The following is a 25877-nucleotide window of genomic DNA, read 5'->3' on the forward strand; positions in this document are numbered from 1 at the left end:
GTTTTCAGGTTTCAGCTTATGCATACATCATTTGTGTGTGTGTGTGTGTGTGTGTGTGTGTCTACGTACGTCTGTGTGCTCCAGCATGTGTCCCACCTGCCTTTGAGCTGAGCCCTGGTACTGAATTAAATTAACCTAAATAAAACCTAGTATACAATGCAGTGCACTAAGAAAGAACAACTGAGGACGCACAGTAATACAGCGTACTGTGCAGTGTGGCACGTGCACAAAGCATGGTATAGGTTACAGTATATCCAAGGTTGTTTCATAGAAATAACCTTAAAGAGCGGCTTAACTCACCGACTGTGCATCTGATTTTCTGATGGTCATGAAGAAAAACGAGATTGTCCCTCTTGCGTCACGGTAAAAACAACATAGCCACTACCACTTCCTCAAAATAGTGTGTATTATTATCGGATAAATAAGGATATAGGATATAGGCGCTGCATAATGTGCAGGTCTATCTCACTGCCTGGATGTTCTGCTGCCACGTTTGGCTGGAGCGCAATCAACGCAGCTGTTTTTCCGTGCATGACAATTCTCCCTAGGCGCTACAATCCCGTGTTAGTGGGCATGACTGTAAAAACAAACCCAACCCTCATGTACGTTCTGATGACCTCACTTACACAAATCTACTGACTTTATGACCAAAGTGATTCTACTTACACTTTTTTTTGTGTTTCTGAGTAACATCGATGCCACATAGGCAGTTTTCAACCAGATACACTTTGAGTTCAGTTGCCCTTTAACAAACACCTACCGCTGGTGACATTTCCTAGGCCTTGGTTATACAGTACATTGGACACAATGACTAATGTCTCCCCTCCCCCATGCAGTGAGAGGTAGTGATGCTGATGCAGCCAGTGTGTTCTTCCTTCCTGGGTTTCTTGGCCAGCCTAGATAGCACAGCAGCAAGCAGCACGCTAATGTGATTATGGCTTTTAGCGGAGGATTTTCATGGACATTCTCCATCCCTCTCCATCCTTCAAGGCGCCATTAGTTCTCACTGTGGGATGGCCTGTCCTTGCTGGTGGCTGACACACTTAAAGCAAATGCGCACATACTGGACACACACGCACACTATACAGGCGCACACACACAATAACTGTCTCAAGGGACCATGAAAAATGGTGGATCTTCAGACACACACACACACACACACACACACACTCATATTCAACTTATTAAAATTACTCTGTTTAGGCTTTGCATTCATTTCAATACTTTGGGAAAATAAATATCTTAATTTACCATTGCCATTGACCGTCATTACCATGCATAATTAGATTCACCTTTTTTCAGCTATTTGTTTATGAGACCGTGACGCGAATTAGAATGCCTGCCCCTTTTCATTACGCTGTGCAATCAAGCCATGATTCCACCAAGAACCCGTGTTGAAATTAAAAGCGTGAGCAATTGGCCATCAGATGCTGCACTGCTTACGACTGTCACGTTTCAGACCCCTCTCTGCCTGGAATTACACTTGCCAAGCTTAGCGCGTATTGTCTTAGCGCACCTCTTTGCATTAATCAGACAAACCTCCGGGTGCTTCTTAACTCCTGACTGCACAGCGTTTCTTCTCATAAGTCGCTGTTTATTAAACCTTAGAGGCAAGACGGTGGCGGCAGCAGCAGCATAGAGATATTATGGATACGTTAGGAAAGAGATAGAGGAGATTGGTTGAAGATCTAGGAAGGACAGACAGGGTTTTGTCTAGGAAGGGATTCAGCTTTTGTCAAAATTCACTTTTCGTAGGAGGTTTAGGAGAACTTACGCAGCAGGTTAGGAGAATTAACGTTGCAGGTTAGGAGAATTAGGTTAAGGTTAAGAAAAGGGTTAGGGTTAGCTAAAATGCAAAACCCCAAAAACTTTTGAGGTCAAATGTAGACATGACCCTCAGACAGTGAGGGTGTCCTAATATGGGCACCGTAAGTGTGGACTTGATGCGCATGCTGACATTTGGCAGAGTTTGGAGGGACAGAGCTGGTGTCATGCAGAGTGTGGACCTGCCTCAGTATGTCACTGCTAAGATAGCACTGTATGGCTGCTGTTATCTTTCTTTGCAGAGTCAGTTGATGCAAATTTCCAAAATATAATCCAAGGAGAGGAAGCTTCAACAGTACTGTAGCCTAGTCTTTTTAAAAATATAAACGCTTTAGGGCTGGGTGTTATATAGAATTCTATAATGTTTTAGCATGATATTCCAAATGGCTGTATCACAATAATCCAATTATTATTTTATTTTTTATGAGCATTTATGTCCACTTGTTCTCATGTTGTCTTTTTGGTCTCATCTCCTTCGCTCCTTCTATGCTGTGTGTGTCACGCCCTGACCTGAGAGAGAGGGTTTGTTTCTCTATGTGGTTAGGTCAGGGTGTGGGGTGGGCATTCTATGTTTTTGTATTTCTTTGTGTTGGGCCGAGTATGGTTCCTAACCAGAGGCAGCTGTCTATCGTTGTCTCTGATTAGGAACCATACTTAGGCAGCCTGTTTTTGCTTTGTGTTTTGTGGGTAGTTGTTTTCCGTTTAGTTGTAAGTACCTGACGGAACTGTCGGCTGTCATTTTTGTTTCATTTGTAAAGTGTTCATTTTTGCATTAAACGACAAGATGAACATATTCCACTCTGCACCTTGGTCTACTCATTTTGACGCCTGTTACAGTGTGCAACTTATCATTTACACACACACAAAGCCCCTCCCCCTGTCATTCACAACAACAAAGATGAGAGATCAGTTCTTCCTCTCTGACAAGCAGTTTCAGCTGAGAAGGGTGCAATTGCATCCAGAAAATATGCTAACGAGCACAAACGAAAAAAGAAAAAAGTCCAGCTCATAAAGTTATACATATATAGGTAGGAGCTACCGAATGTCATTTTTGGTGAGTTTGGACATTTACAAGCGAATGTGAATGAGAGACATTGTGTAAATGAACAGTACTGGCTCTGGAGCAGCATACACCCTGTGTCTGTGAGGAGTCTGGAGTCGCTAGGGCAACCTGCCTGCCTGCCTGCTCTGTTCGAGAAGATGGGGGAGGAGCAGACTGGCCGAGAACTGAGAGGAGAAAAAAATCAAGAAAATCAAAAAAAATAGCAGTGGCAGTTGTACAGATAACTCATCCAAAGGGCTTTGACTTCTCGAACACAGCAGAAAGCCAACGCAATATGATGCCCCGTCACTTAGGGATTGTGTCAATGCTTAATTCTTAGTTTTTCATACAGCAAAAAAATATGAAATGCATGAGAAATATCTTGCTGAGTTTTGTAAACACAGATCTAAAATGCTTCTTATTGGAGTTTCTGCTGGGCATCAGACTCATTTTGTGCTTCAGTTGCACTTCTCCACTTGGATGAGAATTCACGAACGGGCATTCTATCAGCAGACAGTGTTTTGACTGTAGCTACTTTTCTCTGGTACTTTTATAGGTGTAGCTAGCCTACTTTTCTCCAGCAAAATGCAAGATTAACTTTAAGAAAAACATCAGGAAATGTAGCTGGCTACATTCGTTCTATGATAAACAGACATATGACTGCCATGCATAGTGTTTGCAAAAAATACATGTATTTTAGCCTACTTGTGTGGCTGCCAGCCAAATAGCGTTGCACTTCTGTTGTCATCTAATGAAGATGAGGCTATTTTCTGCTGAAGGTGTTGAACTAATGTATTTTCTGTGAAAGAAAACTGTAGTTGCAAGTCCCTGATCACTCTATTGAAGCAAAAAGAACACGGTTGACGTTCAATATAAAACGCGACCCCTGTCAATACACAGCCGGAGTCACCTGCTCCCTTCTCTTCTGGGGAACTATGGTAAGCTTCATAATGTAAAATAACGTGACAGGTGAAATGAAGAACGCAATCTGCTTTATCTTCTAACGTATTGCACAAGCGGGTATTTACTTAAAAAGTAGTTACAAATATTCAAATATCGTCAATACCGTTATTGACGGTATTGAAAAAAACCATCCTGTGGCTATTTCCAAATAAACACCGGTGTATACGGTATATACGGTATACCGCCCAAGTCTAATTCCTGCATCTGCAGGAACACCTCTCTATACTTCTATTGGTACATTGTTTTGCTAGGACTCCGGTACACAGCAGGCTGGATAGGTAGCTAGCTAGCTAGCTAACGATAGTTAGGACACCGGTAGACAGTGTCCTTCGCCTTCACCTGTCAGGCACTGCTTTCCCACAGTTCTGTTAACAATGGCGAGGGCAGGTCTTCGGCAATTGGGAGCGAAGGACACTGTGTGCTAGCTATTTAGCTAGGAGGACCCCAGTACACAACAGGCGGGAAGTGGGGGCGACACTGGTAGCTAGCTAGGACACCTGTAGACATCGGTAGACCACTCTTGACCCACATTTTAATCACATAGACAAATAGGGGAAATCCAGAATATCAAAAGTGTCACACAAGCATGAAGATGGCGTGCTCGATTGCAGGAACCAATGGGATGCTCAAGGTGTTCCACATGCAGGAATGCCCCGAATTGCTGGCAGCAATCACACGCTATTGTTTCAACTCTATATTTGGATTTGAGGGTTGGTCTAACTGAATCGGTCATATGGACACCGAAACACATTGAGTCATTATTTTACTGTAATAGAGGACAAATTAACCATTCTATTGATACCCTTTTTAGGTCTCAATTTCTCAAATTGCGTGCAGAGCAGACACTACTAAAACAGGAGTATCAATGAACATTGATTCTGGAAAATGAATTCTCAGTTAGTCGCGGGTTGCATTGTGGTACTATGTCCTACTAGTAACATTGTTGCCAAAGACTGTTACACTAGCTGTCTAGTCTGTGTTTTATAATTGTGTTAAAAGCATCAAACACTATTATATAAGTAATTGGAAACTCGTTCCCATTCTGAGAAATAAGGTAGGCCACCTGATTTCAACATCTGAACAAAGTGGACAGGCGAGCATGCTGTCCAAACATTTGGAGACGGACAGAAGGGGGTGTTCGTAACCATTCAACTGTTCCACCTTGTCATCTAGCAAAGAGATCCAAGTTGGCTAAACTTGAAGTATAAAGATTAGCTGGCTACTCACTAGCACATGGGCTCCTGCTTGAGAGATTGTTTATGAGACCTGTCTTCATTTTCTATAAAGTTAGTCAGTATTAGTGAATGTGTATTATGCATGGTTCTGGTTAAATTTGTAACAAAAAGGGCATTTTCATAGACAGACGATGCCCCACACGTATCAACCCCAGTTTTCCATTTAGTTTCATTCCTGTGGTAGTGTGTGTTTGCGTGCGCTTGTGTGACTTCTTGGTGTGTGTGCGTGTCTATTTGTAGGCAGGGTGAGCCTCACTGTACGCATCCCTCCTGTTGCCATTTGTGTCCCTTCATTTCACGCTCTGACGTCCCTGCGTGAATCCTCCTCTTCCCCCGGCTCATTATCAACACTGTTCAATGAGACACACACACACATGGGGTGGGGGGGGGAAAACGAATCATTATTCAAATAATACAGGGGGTCAGTGTGTACGCTACAACACCTTTGTTTGTATATTTATGACAAATAACTAAGAGAACCACCAAACACATCCAGCCTGACCCGGATCAATGAGGTACTCAGCACCGCGGCGGCTGAGATGCCAACCAGGGGATTTGGGGATTGAGAATGCGAATGGACCGTCTGTTGTTGTTATAACGGCATTATGCTCACCCTCCTCCCTCTCTTCTCTCATTTTCCTTGGCAGGACCAAGTGTGCACGGAGCCGAATTCGGCCACCTGCCCGACAACATTACAGTGCTGGAAGGAGAGAGCATCATTCTGAGGTAACTCTATGATCCTACACCTGCACCTACTAATTACATGTTGAATTATTTTATTTTTTTCACCTGTCATCATGCTGACTTAATTGCCAATTCAATGTCATAAAAACCCCATGAGGTATACCCCAACTAGGTTGAAAAATGTTCCTCAGCAAAACTGCCATTTTGGCAATATCCTGGACTTTGAGGCCTTCATAAAAGCCTACTGTCTATCAACATTTGAACTCTTTAACCCGCTGTCAGGAATCATTCCAAATCTGGTCACCATCGCTGTCATCTCATATTGCCTAGCCCTAGAACCATAGACCGCCACAGGCTCCTGTAGTTGATATATGATGCCCTTTCATACTTACAGGATCATCTATTCATTGCATGGGCGATTAAAGGTAATATCACTGGCATAGATGAGGCCTATTCACTGGAGACCGTGTGATCTACCTCACTGAGATTTCTTTTTTTTACCCTGGCCACATCAATTAAACATAAGCGCTCAGGCTTATCCTCTCCTGGCCTGGTCCCCAGCTGAAGCTTCTAAGGACATCTAGTGGTGAAGGACAGTACTGTAGTCATACTGTCACAAAACATTTCTAGTTCAGAAACTGTGAAAATTACATTCCAAACTCAAAATAATATTTGTATTCATATATACGTATAGCCTGAGTGTACAAAACATTAGGAACGTCTGCTCTTTCCATGACAGACTGACCAGGTGAATCCATGTGAAAGCTATGATCCCTATCTGCTTCAATCAGTGTCGATGACGGGCAGAAGACAGGTTAAAGAAGGATTTTTAAGCCTTGGGACAATTGAGACATGGATTGTTTATGTGTGCCATTCAGAGGGTGAATGGGCAACACAACATATTTAAATGCCTTTGAACGGGGTATGGTAGTAGGTGCCAGGCATACCGATTTGAGTGTGTCAAAAACTGCAACGCTGCTGGGTTTTTCACGCTAAACAATTTCCTGTGTGTATCAAGAATGGTCCGCCACATTGTTTACATCAAAAGTTATGTAGCAGCAGTAACTACCACTATCAGCCCCTCTCTCCCCCTCACCAATCTGTCTCTCCTAGCTCTTCATCTGCTTCCTACAAAACACAACTATATTTTACCCAGGTGTATTGCCCTCGTAGTTTCAATTAAGAAACATACTGTATTTTTTATGAACCGCTACCTTGTGCTAGGTATGTATTAACAACCTCACATTACGAGACCTGGCTAGTGGTTTGTTTACGAATGCTAGTGCTGACTCTTTGTGGCGATAATATTGAATTGCATATACTAATTACAACCGGATGATCAAAATGTAATTTGAAATGAATTCAAATGAACCTTAAAATATTCCTTTCTGCACTCATGATAGTGATATTTGTGACCTGACCAAATTCACATAGAAATTTGAGTTATAGATCTGTCATTCTCTTTGAAAGCAAGTCTAAGAAGCGGTAGATATGGTCTATGTGCACTATTTCTATGCTTGCTGTTCTTATGTTTAGTCATTTTTGCATCTTTTGGTTTTGTACACTAACTTCGAAAAGCTGAAAATACAATATTTTGGGTTATTTTAAATATATTTCACAGCAGTTTAGGTGGTACAATGATTCTCTACACTGCTTGTTTTGTCACATAAACTGAAATTAGGCGAACTACCAGAATCTTAGCAACCAGAAAACGGCGGAGCAATTTCTGCATATTGCAACTTTAAGGCCTACCTTCATTACAAGGGTAAGGCTTGCACTAATCCATTTCATGACGTATGTACAGTAGTTGAAAAAGTCAAATCTGGTATCCATCAACATGGTTAGTCTCATTAATTGTCTAATGAAAAAGACGGTAACACTTCTTAAGGGGTCCGTATTAAAGTGTAATTACATATGTAATTACACTGTAACAAGTATTCTAAATAATTGTAATAATTCATAGTTACACTGTAACTGGTGGTAATTGCAGTGTAACAACGAATGCTTGTTACCATGCTTGTTTCTAATTTCAAAGTTTACGATAACATCCAACTCACCATATTTCAGCCTGCACAAACCACATGATAAGTGTTAGTGAATTGACAACCGACCACCTCAGTGACCCAACTCTGCAATAAAGGCTCTGGAGTCTGATGCCCTGTCCCAATAGCAAAAACGGTTCACATAAAAAAAGATCACGCTATCTTTTGAGTCAGTGTTTTAGTCCTGAGCGCTTTGGAGCAGGTTTTCATCAAAGATCTCTCTGTACTTTGCTCTGTTCATCTTTCCCTCGTTCTTGACTCCCAGTCCCTGCTGCTGAAAAACATCCCCATAGCATGATGCTGCCACCACCATGCTTTACCGTAGGGATGGTGCCAGGTTTCCTCCAGACGTGACACTTTGCATTCAGGCCAAAGAGTTCAATCTTGGTTTCATCAGACCAGAGAATCTTGTTTCTCATGGTCTGAGAGTCCTTTAGGTGCCTTTTGGCAAACTCCAAGCGGGCTGTCATGTGCCTTTTAGTGAGGAGTGGCTTCCATCTGGCCACTCTACCATAAATACCTGATTGGTAGAGATGGTGCAGAGATGGTTGTCCTTCTGGAAGGTTCTCCCATCTCCACAGCGCAACTCTGGAGCTCTGTCAGAGTGACAACCAGGTTCTTGGTCACCTCCCTGACCAAGGCCCTTCTCCCCTGATTGCTCAGTTTGGACAGGCGGCCATCTCTAGGAAGAGTCTTGGTGGTTCGAAACTTTTTCCATTTAAGAATGATGGAGGCCACTGTGTTCTTGGGGACCTTGAATGCTGCAGAAATGTTTTGGTACCCTTCCCCAGATCTGTGCCTCGACACAATCCTGTCTCGGAGCTCTACGGACAATTCCTTCAACCTCATGGCTTGGTTTTTGCTCTGACATGCACTGTCGACTGTGGGACCTTATACAGACAGGTGTGTGCCTTTCCAAATCATGTCCAATCAATGGAATTTACCACAGGTGGACTCCAATCAAGTTGTAGAAACATCTCAAGGATGATCAATGGAAACAAGATGCACCTGAGCTCAATTTCGAGTCTCATAGCAACAGGTCTGAATGTAAATAAGGTATTTCTGTTTTTTATTTTGAATAAATCTGCAAAGATTCCTAAAAAACTGCTTTCACTTTGTCATTATGGGGTATTGTGTGTAGATTGAGGAGAATTGTATTTTTTTATCCATTTGAGAATAAGGTTGTAACGTAACAAAATGTGAAAAAGGGAAGGGGCCTGAATACTTTCCGAATGCACTGTATTATCGACATGTTTGCGCAGTGGCGAACCTATTGGACCTAGGCCTTCAGTGTGTGACAGGGTAATGATGCTGAAAAGGCAGCAACAGTAATACCAGCGCACTCATGTAGGAGAGTACACTTTTTGTAAAACACAGAGGGCTAGTGGTGTAGTGGAGGATATATGCAAGTATAAGCCTTATACCCACTTTCTTTTCAGTATATTCACTTCTTAATCCCCACTGATGCGTATCAAATTAGTGTAGTGGAGGTATACCATTTATCAATTATGTAGTACAATAGTGAAATGATGCACAAAGCAGCCTGCACAATCGCAAAGCATGTAAAGTATATTCACATGCGCTGTACATGTGCAGGCAGCCAGAGCACACAGCTCTCAACTGGTTTTGAAATGGAGCAGCTCACAGAAGAACGTCATCGGTAGCGGGTAGGGTAGGTAGGAAAGCCGTTTCAATTTATGATATCTACCAGTAAATGCTAACTAAGGCAACAAGGGATATGCAAACCAGGTATTGAAAAAGTTTGGCCCGAAGTCTTGGTTAGTAGGCTATTTGTGTTCCACTCACATGGTACAGGTGTCTTTTTTAAGCCCATAACCATGTGTGTGAGGTGTATACTTTTGTTTGAAAGTAGATTTGTTTAAGACTACCAAGAATCACTCTGTGTGACCCTGATTTAGCCCAATGCAGTAAAAGGTTAACTTCTTGTTGAAAGTTATTTTTTAAAAGGGAGAAGCTAACAAATTAGCAGCATCCTACTCGATAACATTTGCTGCAGCCGCTGCAAACTAGCCTACAACAAAAGATAGCTAGCTAGTCTGTGGGAAAACTAGCATTCTCTATTGCGCAGTGACCTATTGGCCTTTGAGAAGGCAGAAATCTCCACATTATTTTGTAAAATCGGTCCCACCCATTACAAGTCAAAATGTGATTGGTTGATTGCACTGTCACTCCGAAATGTTGCCCTAATACAGTTGAATGGCAGATGCCTTCTGTCTAGCTTCTGATGGCCTAACCAATGGCTGACTTAGCTAGCTAGATTTCCCCAGAGACCACAAAAGAAAAATCCTGATTGGATCTTTTTTTCTCTTCAGTGTTAACCCTTTCCAACAAAAACTGAAGAGATTGAATCAGAACACAATTGAAAATAATAATATAATTAAAATCATAAGTATTATTGTATAAGAAGGCCCTCGTTGTTCCCCACTGTTTGGGTTAGTAATAATTTGTAGAGTGGCTCAATTTGCCCTCATCATGCAATTTGTTTTACCATTCTAAATGTCTAAAGAATCCATAAGTTCTTCTGAAATATCAACACAGAAATCCCCCCCCCCCCCCACCCCCCCTTCTCGCAAGCTGACGTTAGCTAGAATAGATGGTTAACCTAATAAACCTATTGTGACCATTGACTCATTGACTGAAAATATTTCTGCTTTTGGAGATTCCTTTCTAAAACCCAGTGTGGTGTCACCCCGTGCATATGTACACGATTCTATGGACATAATTAACAACCTCAAGACAATGCACAAAATCATTGGGGAGACGCTTATGGCTTGCTTTGATGATGAATCCCTGCATACAAATATCCCCCACCAGGGAGGCCTAGAAGCCTATCTTAGTCAACGACCCACTGGTACACTCACTAGCACTGACTGTATTGTTGAACTTGCTCAGATTGTTCTGACTAAGACATTTTTCATATTTGAAAATGACATATTCATTGAACAGAAGGGAACTGCTATGGGTAGTAAAATGGCACCAAATTATGCCAATCTGTATGTGGGGTTGTTTGAGAAGAATGTGATTTTCAGCCCTAACAATCATATTCTTGCACCATATCAGACTCTGGAAACAAATCAAATCAAATCAAATTGTATTAGTCACATGCGCCGAATACAACAGGTGTAGACCTTACAGTGAAATGCTTACTTACATGCCCCTAACCAACAATGCAGTTTAAAAAATATGAATAAAAATAAGAAATAAAAAGAACAAGTAGTTAAAGAGCAGCAGTAAAATAACAATAGCGAGGCTATATACAGGGGGGTACCGGTACAGAGTCAATGTGCGGGGGCACTGGTTAGTCGAGGTGATTGAGGTAAAATGTACATGTAGATAAAGTTATTAAAGTGACTATGCATAGATAATAATAGAGAGTATCAGCGGCGTAAAAGATGGGGTGGAGGCGTGGACCAATGCAAATAGTCTGGGTAGCCATTTGATTAGATGTTCAGGAGTCTTATGTCTTGGGATAAAAGCTGTTTAGAAGCCTCTTGGACCCAGACTTGGCGCTCTGGTACCGCTTGCCGTGCTGTAGCAGAGAGAATAGTCTATGACTAGGGTGGTTGGAGTATTTGACCATTTTTAGGGCCTTCCTCTGACACCACCTGGTACAGAGGTCCTGCATGGCAGGAAGCTTGGCCCCAGTGATGTCCTGGGCCGTACGCAGTACCCTCTGTAGTGCCTTGTGGTTGGAGGCCCGAGCAGTTGCCATTACAGGCATGACGAAACCAGTCAGGATGCTCTTGATGTTGCAGCTGTAGAACCTTTTGAGGATCTGAGGAACCATGACAAATCTTTTCAGTCTCCTGAGGGGGAATAGGTTTTGTCGTGCTCTCTTCATGACTGTCTTGGTGTGCTTGGAGCATGTTAGTTTGTTGGTGAGGAACTTGGACGCTCTCAACCTGCTCCACAGCCCTGTCGATGAGAATGGGGGAATGCTTGGTCCTCCTTTTCCTGTAGTTCACAATCATCTCCTTTGTCTTGACCACGTTGAAAGAGAGGTTGTTGTCCTAGCACCACACGGCCAGGTCTCTGACCTCCTCCCTATAGGTTGTCTCATCGCTGGTGGTGATCAGGCACTGTTGTGTCATCGGCAAATTTAATGATGGTTTTGGAGTCGTGCCTGGCCGTGCAGTCATGAGTAAGCAGGGAGTACAGGAGGGGACTGAGCACGCACCCCTGAGGAGTCCCTTTGTTGAGGATCAGCGTGTCGGATGTGTTGCTACCTACCCTTACAACCTGGGGGCAGCCCATCAGGAAGTCCAGGATCCAGTTGCAGAGGGAGGTGTTTAGTTGCAGGGTCCTTAGCTTATTGATGAGTTTTGAGGGCACTATGGTGTTGAACGCTGAGCTGTAGTCAATGAATAGCATTCTCACATAGGTGTTCCTTTTGTCCAGGTGGGAAAAGGCAGCGTGGAGTGCAATAGAGATAGCGTCATCTGTAGATCTGTATGCAAATTGGAGTGGGTCTAAGGTTTCTGGGCTAATGGTGTTGATGTCAGCCATGACCAGCCTTTCAAAGCACTTCATGGCTACATATGTGAGTGCTATTGGTCAGTAGTCATTTAGTCAGGTTAGCTTAGTGTTCTTGGGCACAGGGACTATAGTGTTCTGCTTAAAACATGTTGGTATTACAGACTCGGACAGGGAGAGGTAGAAAATGTCAGTGAAGACACTTGCCAGTTGGTCAGCACATTCTGGTAATCCATCTGGCCCTGCGGCCTTGTGAATGTTGACCTGTTTAAAGGTCTTACTCACATCGGCTGCGGAGAACATGATCAAATAGTCTTCCGGAACAGCTGGTGCTCTCATGCATGTTTCAGTGTTATTTGCCTCGAAGCGAGAATAGAAATAGTTTAGCTCGTCTGGTAGGCTCGTGTCACTGGGCAGCTCTCGGCTGTGCTTCCCTTTGTAGTCTGTAATGGTTTGCAAGCCCTGCCACATCCGACGAGCATCAGAGCCGGTGTAGTACGATTCGATCTTAGTCCTGTATTGACGCTTTTCCTATTTGATGGTTCATCGGAGGGCATAGCGGGATTTCTTATAAGCTTTCGGATTAGAGTACCTCTCCTTGAAAGCGGCAGCTCTAGCCTTTAGCTCAGTGCTGCTGTAACCTGTAATGCATGGCTTCTGGTTGGGGTACGTACGGTCACTGTGGGGACGATGTCATTGATACACTTATTGATGAAGCCAATGACTGATGTGGTGTACTCCTCAATGCCATCGGAGGAATCCCAGAACATATACCAGTCTAGCAGAACAGTCCTGTAGCTTAGCATCTGTTTCATCTGACCACTTTTTTATTTACCGAGTCACTGGTGCTTCCTGCTTTAATTTTATTTGTAAACAGGAATCAGGAAGATAGAATTATGGTCATATTTGCCAAATGGAGGGTGAGGGAGAGCTTTGTACGTGTCTCTGTGTGTCGAGTAAAGGTGGTCTAGAGTTTTTTTCCCCTTTGGTTGCATATGTAACATGCTGATAGAAATTTGGTAAAATGGATTTAATTTTCCTGCATTAAAGTCCCCAGTTACGAGGAGCGCCGCCTCTGGATGGGCGTTTTCCTGTTTGCTAATGGTGGAATACAGCTCATTGAATGTGGTCTTAGTGCCAGCATCGGTCTGTGGTTGTATGTAGACAGCTATTAAAAATACAGATGAAAACTCTCTAGGTAGATAGTGTGGTCTACAGTTTATCATGAGATACTCTACCTCAGGCAAGCAAAACCTTGAGACTTCCTTAGATATCGTGCACCAGCTGTTGTTTACAAATAAACATAGTCCGCCCCCTCTTGTCTTACCAGACGCTGCTGTTCTGTCCTGCCTAGCTAACATGCAATCATTGGAAAATAAAATCGATGACCTACGAGGAAGATTAAACTACCAACGGGACATTAATACAACCAGCCAGCTGTATGTTGATAATGTCATTGTTCAGCCACGACTCGGGGGAAGCATAAGATATTACAGTTTTTAATGTCCCGTTGGTAGTTTAATCTTCCTCGTAGGTCGTCGATTTTATTTTCCAATGATTGCATGTTAGCTAGGAGAACGGAAGGCAATGGGGTTTTATTCGATCGCCTAAGAATTCTCAGAAGGCAGCCCGACCTCTGTCCACTTTTTCTCCATCTTCTCTTCACGCAAATGACGGGGATTTGGGCCTTCAAACGCTTAATTGATGACGTATTCGTTCTATTACAGAGCACAGCAGAGGAACTTCTTCAATTCCACTCCTTAAACAATACAAGCAGTGAACCTTTGAAATTCCCCCTCACCTTTGATGCGAATGAAATACGTTTTCTTTACATTTTGATTAATAGGGAGGGGGTGGTTTTAGCACGGATCTATACAAGAAGCCGACAGACAGGAATTCTCTGTTACGAGGAGACAGCTTCCACCCTACACCCCTAAAAAAAGAGCCTCCCCGTTAGCCAATACAGTCGCCGATGCAGGATTTGTAGTACACAGAGTGACTATGACAAACAAGCCGTCTATCTGGATTAGTGTTTCAGACAGCAGGGTTACCCAGAGGAATGGCTGCAAGATGCAAGGGAACATTATAAAAATATGACCCAGGATGACAGCCTCACGCCCAAACCTCCCCGTCCTCCTGACCAACACGTTCAATGCTTTCTTCAATACTCCCCACTTGGTAAACAGTTTGACCACATCATTAAAAAACCCTGGCACATCTTGAGCACTGATCCACAACTGGAAAAGAGGTTAAAGAACCCCCGTGGCTAGTCTTCAGAGGCGCCCCCAACATCAGTCAAATGGTGGTGAGGTTTGATCTTCCACCAGTGGCACGTGATACCTTTCTAGACAATGTCAGACGGTAACTTTAGATGTGGCGGATGTACCCAGTGTAACTTTACAAACAAATGCACAATGTTCAATCACCCTATTACGGGCAAGGCCATTAAGATACAAAAAATGTGATATACCTGATCAAGTGTATTTGTGGTCTATGCTATGTAGGAAAAACAAAACAAGCTCTGAAAACAAGGATAGCAGAACACAGGAAAAATATCAGGACCCTTGACCAGAGAAACCTTGTGGCTGCGCATTTCATGGAGGCTCGTCACAACATTAGCTCTTTGAGACACATTGGCATCGAACATGTTAAAACTTCTGGGGGGGATACTGAGAGGAGAATTGTATTAGATTCACCATGTGTGTACCATGTCTCCTAGAGGTCTGAACCAAGAGTTTACATTAATATTTCATTGATGTACAAGACATTGATTTGTCTTGTCTTCCAGGTTACCCACTTGGTCATTTTGTAAATATATATTATTTTCTGGAACTACTACATGTACCCATCTCATTGTTATTAAATGATTAGAGATACACAACTTGTTTTTGCACCCGCCATGCGTCATGTCCGCAATGGTCACGTGAGTTGAAATGTGTATATTTTGGGATGTGAGACTCAGTTTGTTTGACCTGACCAAGATCCGTCTCGGATCAAAACGTTGTCAATAAATCAGGGAATTGGGAGCTTTAACAGTGTACCCATGTGTTACACATCATCTTGGAGCCACCACCTCCTGCTGCTGATTTTACTTTCCACAAAGGCAATTTTTTATTTTACCTTTATTTAACTAGGCAAGTCAGTTAAGACCAAACTCTTATTTTCAATGACGGCCTAGGAATAGTAGGTTAACTGCCTTGTTCAGGGGCAGAACGACATATTTTTACCCTGTCAGCTCAGGGATTCGATCTTGCAACCTTTCTGTTACTAGTCCAACGCTCTAACCACTAGACTACCTGCCGCCCCAATGCAGCCTGCTGCGATGCTTCTTTGGGAAATCTGTTAACTTTAATATTCAAAAATAGATTTGTCCTCAGTCGTAATTTTGACCTTGAGAAAACAACTACACTAAGTTAGCTAGCTTATCTAGCTAGCCTTTTACAGCCGCGATGGAACAGCTGTTGTTTTCAAACGCATCGGAAGTTCTTTGGAGTTCCAGGGTTCACTTCTGCTCCTCCTCAAAAATGTCTATGCTATCTTTGTTCATACATAAGCACATACAGACTCACTTCAATATATGTACATTATGTTCCGTAGTTGCCATGGCGCCGTGTGGTCACCTAGGCAGAGAGCTCTGTAAATATTGTACTTTTGTACTTTTTTGTTGGGATAAAAGTCATATTTTTGTCATATAGTTAGCTAGCTAACTGGCTGTTTGGATTCAAATAATGCAGCCCCAGCTTTATTGCTTCATCTGTCGGGAAGAATTACAACTAGTACTGGATGCTGTGGCCAGAGATGGCAGAAGAGGCTCAGGGACTGTTCTTAACCACTGCCAAGGTGTGGTGGCTTTTCGTGCACTTTTCAGCAGCCGTAGCATCACCCAGGCAATGGAGGACCAGTACTTACGGAGGAGCAGGTCCTATGGAGGAAAAGCAGATGCGGTGCACGGATAAAGCGCTCCGGGCCTGTTTGTCAGACTGTCTTTGTTTCTCTCTGTCTGTTCTATTGATGCCCACTCCCTCCGCTGAAGCTACACTGCCTTTCCAATCCAAACTGCCTCAACTCCCAGCCTTTCATCCCATGTCAAATAGAGACATTCAAAATCCATCTCTACCATCTAAATTTAAATGTGTTGTTTCTTTTTTTTTGATTTTTATGCGCTTTGAGATTATTTTCTGTAATGAAAATCGCTATTCAAGTTAACTAAATTATTATTAATAAATTATCTGGGTCTTTTCTTATCCCCTGTTTTCTCCCCCTCCATCTCAAAGGTGTAAAATCGACGAGGAGGTGACCCACAAGGCGTGGTTGAACCGCTCAAACATCCTGTTTGCGGGGACAGACAAGTGGTCGCTGGACAGTCGGGTGTCGCTGGTCAACAGTAACACTAGTGACTTCTCCATCCAGATAGAGAGAGTGGAGGTAGCTGACGAGGGGCTGTATACCTGCAGCTTCCAGGCCAGCAACAAGCCCCGCATAGCCCACGTCTTCCTCATCGTCCAAGGTGAGTCCCTGGGGACATCTAGGTGGGGGGAAAGATGGGGTAGGATAAAATATTTGCATGTTTTAAATCTCAAGCCCAAATGCTCCCAAAGTGTCTGACATTGGTTGCGTACATTAATGAATTTGTCAAAGGATATTTAAAACATGCTAATTTGGGGGATATGGACTTGGTTTCTGGACAAGAACAGCTAACGAGTTAAGATTTGGTGACAGCAGCCAGGGAAAAACAAAAAAACCATGGCTTTATCTTTCTCTTTGTCCATTGACTGTTTACAGGGTAAGTATACAAATATTTAGGTGTATTAGCCCTTTAATAGCTATATTTTAATGTGTTTACAGTACATATTGTACTTGGTTCTGTAATAGGCACGTACCACTTTATTTATGGGATTATTTATTCACCTCCAGGTTTTAGTCCAGCAATTGTAAACACAACTTTACTTTTACTTTACAAAAAAAATGTAAAGTGACCCAAGGCCTTTGTTAGTGTTGTGCAGTGGATGGAGCCTTGGACTGAGCAAAGAAAGCAGCCAACCGAGTCCTTAGCAACTGTGCCTCGAGCCAATACATTAGCACTGATGTGCAAGTTTACCTCAGAACTGAGTGGGGTGGGTAGATCCTGGGGTAAGTGGGTAAGACGATATGGGCTGCTATACAGGAGGCTGTCCAACTGCCTGACTGAATAATTGACAGTGCAGGACCAGATCTGGCCTATCGTCAAGGCAACGGTGGAGTGAGTGAGAGTTTGACTGATCCTGAGTGACGTGATTTATTGGCGCCCGGCTGCTTGGCTGATGGATTGCAGACCTTTTCTCCCTGCATGTGTCAATTGTTATGTATATTGTACCTTGTGTACTAGCATATCGCAGTAATACAAGACCAGCGGAATAAAAATGAAAAATATTAGGGTATATATCAACTGGCCAACAAACACACACACACACACACCATGCTGCTACAGAGATGGAGAGAGAGAGAGCAAGCTGGGCACGTTTCAGCAGTGTGTGTGTGTGTGTGTGTGTGTGTGTGTGTGTGTGTGTGTGTGTGTGTGTGTGTGTGTGTGTGTGTGTGTGTGTGTGTGTGTGTGTGTGTGTGTGTGTGTGTGTGTGTGTGTGTGTGTGTGTGTGTGTGTGCGCGTGTGAATACAGTACTTGCATGCGTGTGTGTCTGTATATAGGCAGGGTGCAGGCAGGATTACCCAGAAGGCTAAACCAGCTACTCTCCAACAGACTGTTCACACAGTGCAGGCGCCAAGGAGAAGCATTTATCCGCAGGGCAAATGGGCACACAGATGACCATGTTCCCCTAGTTTCCAAGTCGCCTCCAATTTCAGTCTTAACCGCGATATCATACAAAATAATTACACCCCAGAGTCACTGCATCAAACAGTGACGGCCATGGTGGGGTAGCGATGGCTCCAATCTTTGCTTTATCGCACAAGAATTTTCGCCTGGCCAGAGAGTTAAAAATGGGATCCTGTGGTTAGATGCTTCGCAGAAAAACAGCCTCATGGCCAAGCTCATTAAAAGCAACGATAATGGGCCATTTAAATTCAAGGGCCATCTAGTTATCTATCTAACTATATGCATAGTGCCTGCTCTGGAATGGCAATTTAGAGCAAAACAGCATTTGATGGTGGTCATGCTGTGAAAAGAAAAAAACAAAGCAACTACCAAAGAGAGAAACTTCTAGACCTTGAGTGAAGATTTCCATCCCTATATTCAACACCATAGTGAAGAACATTCTATAGCTTTGTCTTGTTATAATAGTAGTCAGAGAATCAGTGTTTGTCATTGGTAGTATTGTTATTTTGGTAACCCCTTACTTTTATGCTTGTCATTTCAGTTTTATACCTTGTTTATACTTTGCAAACAGTGAGGGGAGGGCAGCTTAGGTGGCTTTCCTCTTTTTTGTCAAGTCATGACTGTCAATAAAACCCAACTCTTTCGTCTTGCAGTGCCAGCCAGAATCGTCAACATCTCCCAAGACGTGTCAGTGAACGAGGGGGGAAATGTATACCTCTTCTGTCTGGCGGTGGGACGACCTGAACCCACTGTCACCTGGAAGGAGAACAAATGTAAGACGCCCGTCCCTGTCTACTGTCGTAGTACCCAGTCCTCATGTCTCCTCTCCCAGTTGCCCGTCCCTTTCCCAGTCTCTGTGTCGTGTCCTTTGTCCGCTGTCGTAGTCTATACTAACTTGTCGCTGTTCCCAGTCCCTTGTTTCTGTCCCCTGCCTTTCCCCTGTTTCTGTCCTTGTTTTCTGTCATGGTCCCCTACCCTCTGTCCCAGTCCCTTTAAGTGTCCCATGTCCACTGTCTCCTGTCTCTGTCACCTGCCCTTGTTACCATTTCCATCGCACCCAAGCTGTGGCTGCTAGTTCCCTCTCTTACCCACCACACACCCACACACCCACCCACACACACCCACACACACATCACATCACACATAATTATCCACAAATAATGCATGCCAGCCACAATCATCAGCATCTGTCACCATCCTCACTGTCACCGCCTTCACCATGTCAACAAAGCTAATAATGATGTTTGTCATTAGAACACTATTTATACGTTGGTTTCGAGGGTGGTCGTGATAAAACGACTAATAAGCTAAGTCATATCCATTTAGATTTGTCCGTGAAATGATTCCTATCCTATTACCATTTCTGCCACCATCGATGGTAAGATTTTAAATGATTTACTTCATGTTGATGCGTCTCATAGAATGTGTTGAGCATGTTGAAGTTACCCTGCTAGGCGTTAGATAGGTTTAGCACAGTGTTACAATGTGTTACAGTGACCTACTGGGGGTGCAACAGCTTGGAAGTAGCTGGGAATCCTGCTCCATTTCCTCTCTGTGCCCTGATAACACACACACACACACACACACACACACACACACACACACACACACACACACACACACACACACACACACACACACACACACACACACACACCACACACACACACACACACACACACCCCCTTAACGTACATTACAGCCACTTGCTGTGCTTGTCTGCAGACCTACAGCAGTTCTTCCTTGTCATCACTATACTCCCCCACCCTCGTTCCCTCACACACACCCCTTCAGTTTGCAGTGTGAGATAGGGAGGCATTGTTATTCTGTGGGAGTCACTGCAGCGAAGCCATGGGCTGCTGGGGGAGTGGTGGTGGGGAGGAGAAAAGAGGGAGGGGAAAGAGAAGCCTAGAGAAACTGTGAGAAGCTGTGAACCATCTGTCCCTCTATTCAGACACTGCAGTCGGTGGGAGACAAATTGGTAGAGGGGTATCCCGCCTGGGTGTAGGGAGTCGGGACACACACCTTCAAGACAATCCACCATGCACCTGTCACTCTATTCAGACACTGCGTTGGTGGATAGATTACAGTGGGACCCTTATGTAGGTGTAGACACACACAACTTTAAGACAATCCTCTGCACCTGGCATGGTGGCACCGTGGTGGCATCTTTCCCCTGGTCACCAGGGCCCTTATTCATTAGAGCTGGCAACAGAAATAGTTTTCAAATGTTTTGCAACAGAAAACAACAGGTTGTCCCTCCCTGTGTCAGTCTATTTTCTTCCAATGCATGCCTAATGAATACAACCCAGACGTGTAAGTACTGCTCCTAGAACTGCTCCTGCCCACTTTATCTCTCACTGATACCATCTCCATCTCCCATTCACACTCTTTCACAGACATCACCTGAACCCCCATTAAATCTGAGACATCAAGCTCTTATCATTGGACATCTCATCCATTAGATAAAATGCGCACACACACACACACACACATACATTAACACAGACAAATGCCCTCACTCACACACTCCTCACTTAATCGCCAAACAGCACGCCACATCGATGCTCTCTGGCCCACCCACTCCATCGCATCAGACTCCATTCACTATGGTCTCAGTCAGACAAACAATGCCTGCCAGATGCTCGACTACTGCTGATAGAGCTAGAAAGAACCAGACCACCTCTGCTACAGAAACACTCCACTGCAATATAACTCAAAGGCTCTGACTGAGTCTGACTGCTCAGTGCTCATAAAGTGTCAACGTCCTATAAGGAAATAGACTACAGTTTCACTGCAGGGCAGATCTAAACTCTGACCTCTTTCCTTTCAACCATCCGTCTGGCTTCCTTTTTCCCCGCAGGTCTAATCTAAGTGTTTGGTTGGTGGTGGGAGTCCAGGCCTGCATCTGAAATGGCACCCCCACACATCTCCGTTGACGGTGGCTGAGCACCCAACTCTGCCCCCGGGGAAGAAGGGAAAGCAAGGGAAGAGAAAGAAGCTAGAGATCCAAATCCCTGAGACACAACCAGTGCTGCAGAAGACATATTTAAAGAGACTGGCCTAATATATTATAGCTTCTAGAAAGGAGAGAGAGAGTGAGAGAGAGAGAGAGGGAGAGGGAAAGATAGAGAAAGCAGAAGAGAGAGACAGAGAGAAAGGAAATGAGAAAAGAGAAAGAGAGAGAAGGCGAGAAAGAGGATGACAAAAATAAACAGAGAAAGAGAGAAACGGAGAGACAAAAAAAGATAAAGAGAACGAGTGGTCGAAATTGAAATAAAGAGAAAGGAACGTCCATTATTGACAGTAACCCTGGAGCAATGCCTTGCTCAAGAGTAGGGGATTAAACATGCAACCTTTCAGTTGCTGTATGGTGCCCGGTAGCTTAAAGGTTAGATCATTGGTTCAGTAACTAAAAGAGTGCTTGAGGGAATCCCCAGCCAACTAGGTGAAAAAAATCTGTCAATCTGCCCTTGAGCAAGGCACTTAACCCTAATTGCTCCAGGGTCACTGTCAATAATGGCTAATCCCCAGGGGGAGTGGGATGAGCAGAAAACACATTTCCATGTCATACTTGTACAGGTTACACACTTGTACATGTGTGAAACAGGACAAATACAAGCACCCCCTATTTTATATAGTGCACTACTTTTAATCAGAGCCCTGGGGGAGTCCTCTGGGTCCTGGTCAAAGTAATGCATTAAATAGGAGATAGGGAACTGTTTAGGAGGCCTTTTGCCTTTTGGTAGGCCGTCATTGTAAATAGGAATTTGTTTTTATCTGACTTGCCTAGTTAAATAAAGATCAAATAAAAAAATAATGAAATGTAAAAAAAAATCTGAGGCAGCCCTAGGTCTTCCTCCAGTAGTGTTTGTGTAAGCGTCTGATGGAGCTGTACTATTTTACAGGCCATTGTGAGAGCTATGAAAATTCACTGGAGGACTGATTCCCTGATATGATCTCGCTGCGGAGGAACGGTCAGCGATAAGTCAGAGGGAAGTAGGGAATGAAGGGAGGGGTAAGGAGGATGCTGTGCTGTGACATATTACATCACACAGCTGCTGAGAATGAAACTAGTCACAAAAGTGCACATGAAATACCCCGACCGGACTTCCCTTTCTCTTTATTTAGATTTCGACCACTCGTTCTCTTTCTCTGTTTCTTTTTGTATTTCTCTCTCTCTCTCTCTCTCTCTCTCTCTCTCTCTCTCTCTCTCTCTCTCTCTCCTAGAAGCCGTCTATAATATATTAGGCCAGTCTCTTTAAATGTCTTCTGCAGCCCTGGTTGTGTCTCAGTGATTTGGATCTCTGGCTTATTTCCCTTCCCTTGCCTTCCCTTCTTCACCGGGGGCAGACTCGGGTGCTCAGCCAGCGTCAACGGAGATGTCACAGGGGAGCCAAATGTATTAGGCTAATGTTATGAGTGAATAACATTGCTGTAAACCCCCCAACGCGTCTCGCCACCGCTGCCACTACTCGCTACAGGGTGGCGGGCGGCAGGCTGTACCGCCACTGCAGCAGCTGCAGATAATCATCTCCAGCTCAGTAGCCGCAGCTAATAATCCCCCAGTATAATCTTCAATTGGAACCGCCGCGTTAATCTCTGACAGGAATTATCGCTACCGTTTAGAGTGTCTTGCGTCAGTTGTTACTCGGGTGCAGGCACATGTGTGTATGGGGGGGCTGGGGGGGGGGTTGCTCGACAACACTGTGTGTGTGTGTGTGTGTGTGTGCGTGTGCGTGCGTGCGTGCGTGTGTGTGTGTGTGTGTGTGGAGGCCAGTGGTCCACTGACTGGCTGGCTTTTTACATTTTTTTATTATGATAACTGAGCAGCAATTTAAGCTGTGGATTTCCTTGTTAGCAGACAGATTATGTATTTTGTCGTGTTCCACAGCCTGGCTTCTTTAATGGGGAAAATAGGAGAAAAGCTTAATGGTATTGGAGCTTGGAGGCTGCCAGACAGACAGCTGGCTTTGTGGAGACACACAGTGGGGCAATGTTCCCTCTCGTCGCTGTCCTTCTAATAACACCTCTGCATCCATTCCCTTACACGGATAAAGCCAATATATTCTAGCCTGCTGGTCTCTTTGACTCAGTAAAGACTTTTGCCGTCACGTCGCCGGAGGAAAACGAGGGCTGCTGAAGTGTGAGACAGACTAATTCGCTTGTCAGGGCACTAGGGAGTTTTGTCAACACCACATAACAGCCCCATATTGTTCTTACTGCATAGTGACGCACACACTGTTACCCTGTCGAGTTTGGTGTGGCCAACGCTTAAAAATAAATACCTATTTATTTCTGTAGAGGCTTTGTGAAGTAGTGATGTAACATTGTTGTCAAGCCTCAGTCCCTAGCTTCAGTATCTGCTTATCTGTTGCTCACGGACATACAGTAACTCCAACACAGATCTAGGATCAGCTTCCACCTCCTCCAATCCTAACCTGGCAAAACCCCCAAACTGACCATAAATCAGCATCTAGGGCAACTTTATTTTACACCTGGGTCGTGTTCATTAGGCACCAAATGGAAGGAATATAATTTGATCTCTGAGAAATTAAGCTAATTGATTGGCCCTTTGAATTTATAGGATTCATATAATTTTCAATAAATATAGTACCTAACATCCAATTTGGACCATAATTATTTCTAACAATGAGTAAGACATGAGGAATCACCCACAGACCAGTCACCCACAGACCTCCCACACCCCATACCAATCCCACCCCAACAACCAGTATACAGTATCAGTTCTCTATGTCTGACAAGTAGTACGGAGCTGCGCTTGGAGTATTGCTTCTTCAACCTTTGTGAATCTGTTGATGGTTTTATTCCCCTGTTCAGAGAAAATAGCTTGTATTCTTTACCATAAATGATTGTGAAGAACCACGTTTTTCCCACTTGATGCTTGTAACGGCTGTCTTCTGTGGAAATGGACCAAGGTGCAGCAGGTTGCGTGTTCATCATGATAATTTATTAAATAAACGTGAACACGGGAAAACCAATAAACAAAAGAGAACGACAGACCGACAGTTTTACAGGCTAAGTACTTACATACAGCAGTGCAAAATCAACTACCCACAAAACCAAGTGACAAACATACTCCTACATATATGACTCCCAATCAGGAACAACGATCCCCAGCTGTTCCTGATCAGGAGTCACAAGACCAACACAGAACACAAGACTGCCACGTCCTGACCCCAAAACTACAACAACAGCTCCATCTGCTGGTCAGGACGTGACAGTACCCCCCCCCTCAAGGTGCAGACCCCGGAATGCACCTAACAACGAAAAAACACCAACAAACAAAATCCCCAACAAAACCCATAAACAATAACCCCTAAACAATAAGGGAGGGAAGGGAGGGTGGCTGCCGTCAACGACGGCACTGTGCTACACCCTCCCTCCCCAACCCACCTATCCTGGAGGTGGCTCCGGTGCAGGACGTGGACCCTGCTCCACCCTCGGCGTCGCCCACTTCGGTGGAGCCGATAGCTGCGCCAGGCAGACGGACCCCTCGAGCCGGACAGGAGGGCCCCTCGGGCTGGGCCGGGGGACAGGAGGGCCCCTCGGGCTGGGCCGGGGGACAGGAGGGCCCCTCGGGCTGGGCCGGGGGACAGGAGGGCCCCTCGGGCTGGGCCGGGGGACAGGAGGGCCCCTCGGGCTGGGCCGGGGGACAGGAGGGCCCCTCGGGCTGGGCCGGGGGACAGGAGGGCCCCTCGGGCTGGGCCGGAGAGCAGGAGGGCCCCTCGGGCTGGGCCGGAGAGCAGGAGGGCCCCTCGGGCTGGGCCGGAGAGCAGGAGGGCCCCTCGGGCTGGGCCGGGAGAGCAGGAGGGCCCCTCGGGCTGGGCCGGGGAGCAGGAGGGCCCCTCGGGCTGGGCCGGGGGGCAGGAGGGCCCCTCGGGCTGGGCCGGGGAGCAGGAGGGCCCCTCGGGCTGGGCCGGGGAGCAGGAGGGCCCCTCGGGCTGGGCCGGGGAGCAGGAGGGCCCCTCGGGCTGGGCCGGGGAGCAGGAGGGCCCCTCGGGCTGGGCCGGGGAGCAGGAGGGCCCCTCGGGCTGGGCCGGGGAGCAGGAGGGCCCCTCGGGCTGGGCCGGGGAGCAGGAGGGCCCCTCGGGCTGGGCCGGGGAGCAGGAGGGCCCCTCGGGCTGGGCCGGAAGGCATGCGGGCCACTCGGGCTGGGCCGGAAGGCATGCGGGCCACTCGGGCTGGGCCGGAAGGCATGCGGGCCACTCGGGCTGGGCCGGAAGGCATGCGGGCCACTCGGGCTGGGCCGGAAGGCATGCGGGCCACTCGGGCTGGGCCGGAAGGCATGCGGGCCACTCGGGCTGGGCCGGAAGGCATGCGGGCCACTCGGGCTGGGCCGGAGGGCATGCGGGCCACTCGGGCTGGACCGGAGGGCAGGAGGACCACTCGGGCTGGACCGGAGGGCAGGAGGACCACTCGGGCTGGACCGGAGGGCAGGAGGACCACTCGGACTGGACCGGAGGGCAGGAGGACCACCCGGGCTGATCCTGACAGGCCGGGCACCCTGGCAGATCAGGGCAGGCGGGCACCTCTGGCAGAACCGGGCAGTCTGGCCACCCTGGCAGTTCAGGGCAGTCTGGCCACCCTGGCAGTTCAGGGCAGTCCGGCCACTCTGGCAGAACAGGGCAGTCCGGCCACTCTGGCAGAACAGGGCAGTCCGGCCACTCTGGCAGAACAGGGCAGTCCGGCCACTCTGGCAGAACAGGGCAGTCCGGCCACTCCGGCAGAACAGGGCAGTCCGGCCACTCCGGCAGAACAG

The 25877-nt window shown here is 45.6% G+C and overlaps 1 protein-coding gene across 2 annotated transcripts in view; it reads left to right on the forward strand.

Annotated features, from left to right (window-relative positions):
- LOC106582734 (igLON family member 5) overlaps positions 1-25877 on the forward strand; it is a 155041-nt gene that overhangs the window by 104611 nt on the left and 24553 nt on the right. For both annotated transcript variants that reach the window (XM_014166130.3, XM_014166112.3), the window contains exons 2-4: positions 5712-5790; positions 16559-16791; positions 18748-18867. In XM_014166130.3, the coding sequence (XP_014021605.1) occupies positions 5712-5790; positions 16559-16791; positions 18748-18867 (432 nt within the window). The remainder of the gene's footprint in view (positions 1-5711; positions 5791-16558; positions 16792-18747; positions 18868-25877) is intronic.

The sequence above is a fragment of the Salmo salar genome, chromosome 02 (assembly GCF_965601325.2).
Source record: "Salmo salar chromosome 02, fSalSal1, whole genome shotgun sequence".
Lineage (NCBI taxonomy): Eukaryota > Metazoa > Chordata > Actinopteri > Salmoniformes > Salmonidae > Salmo > Salmo salar.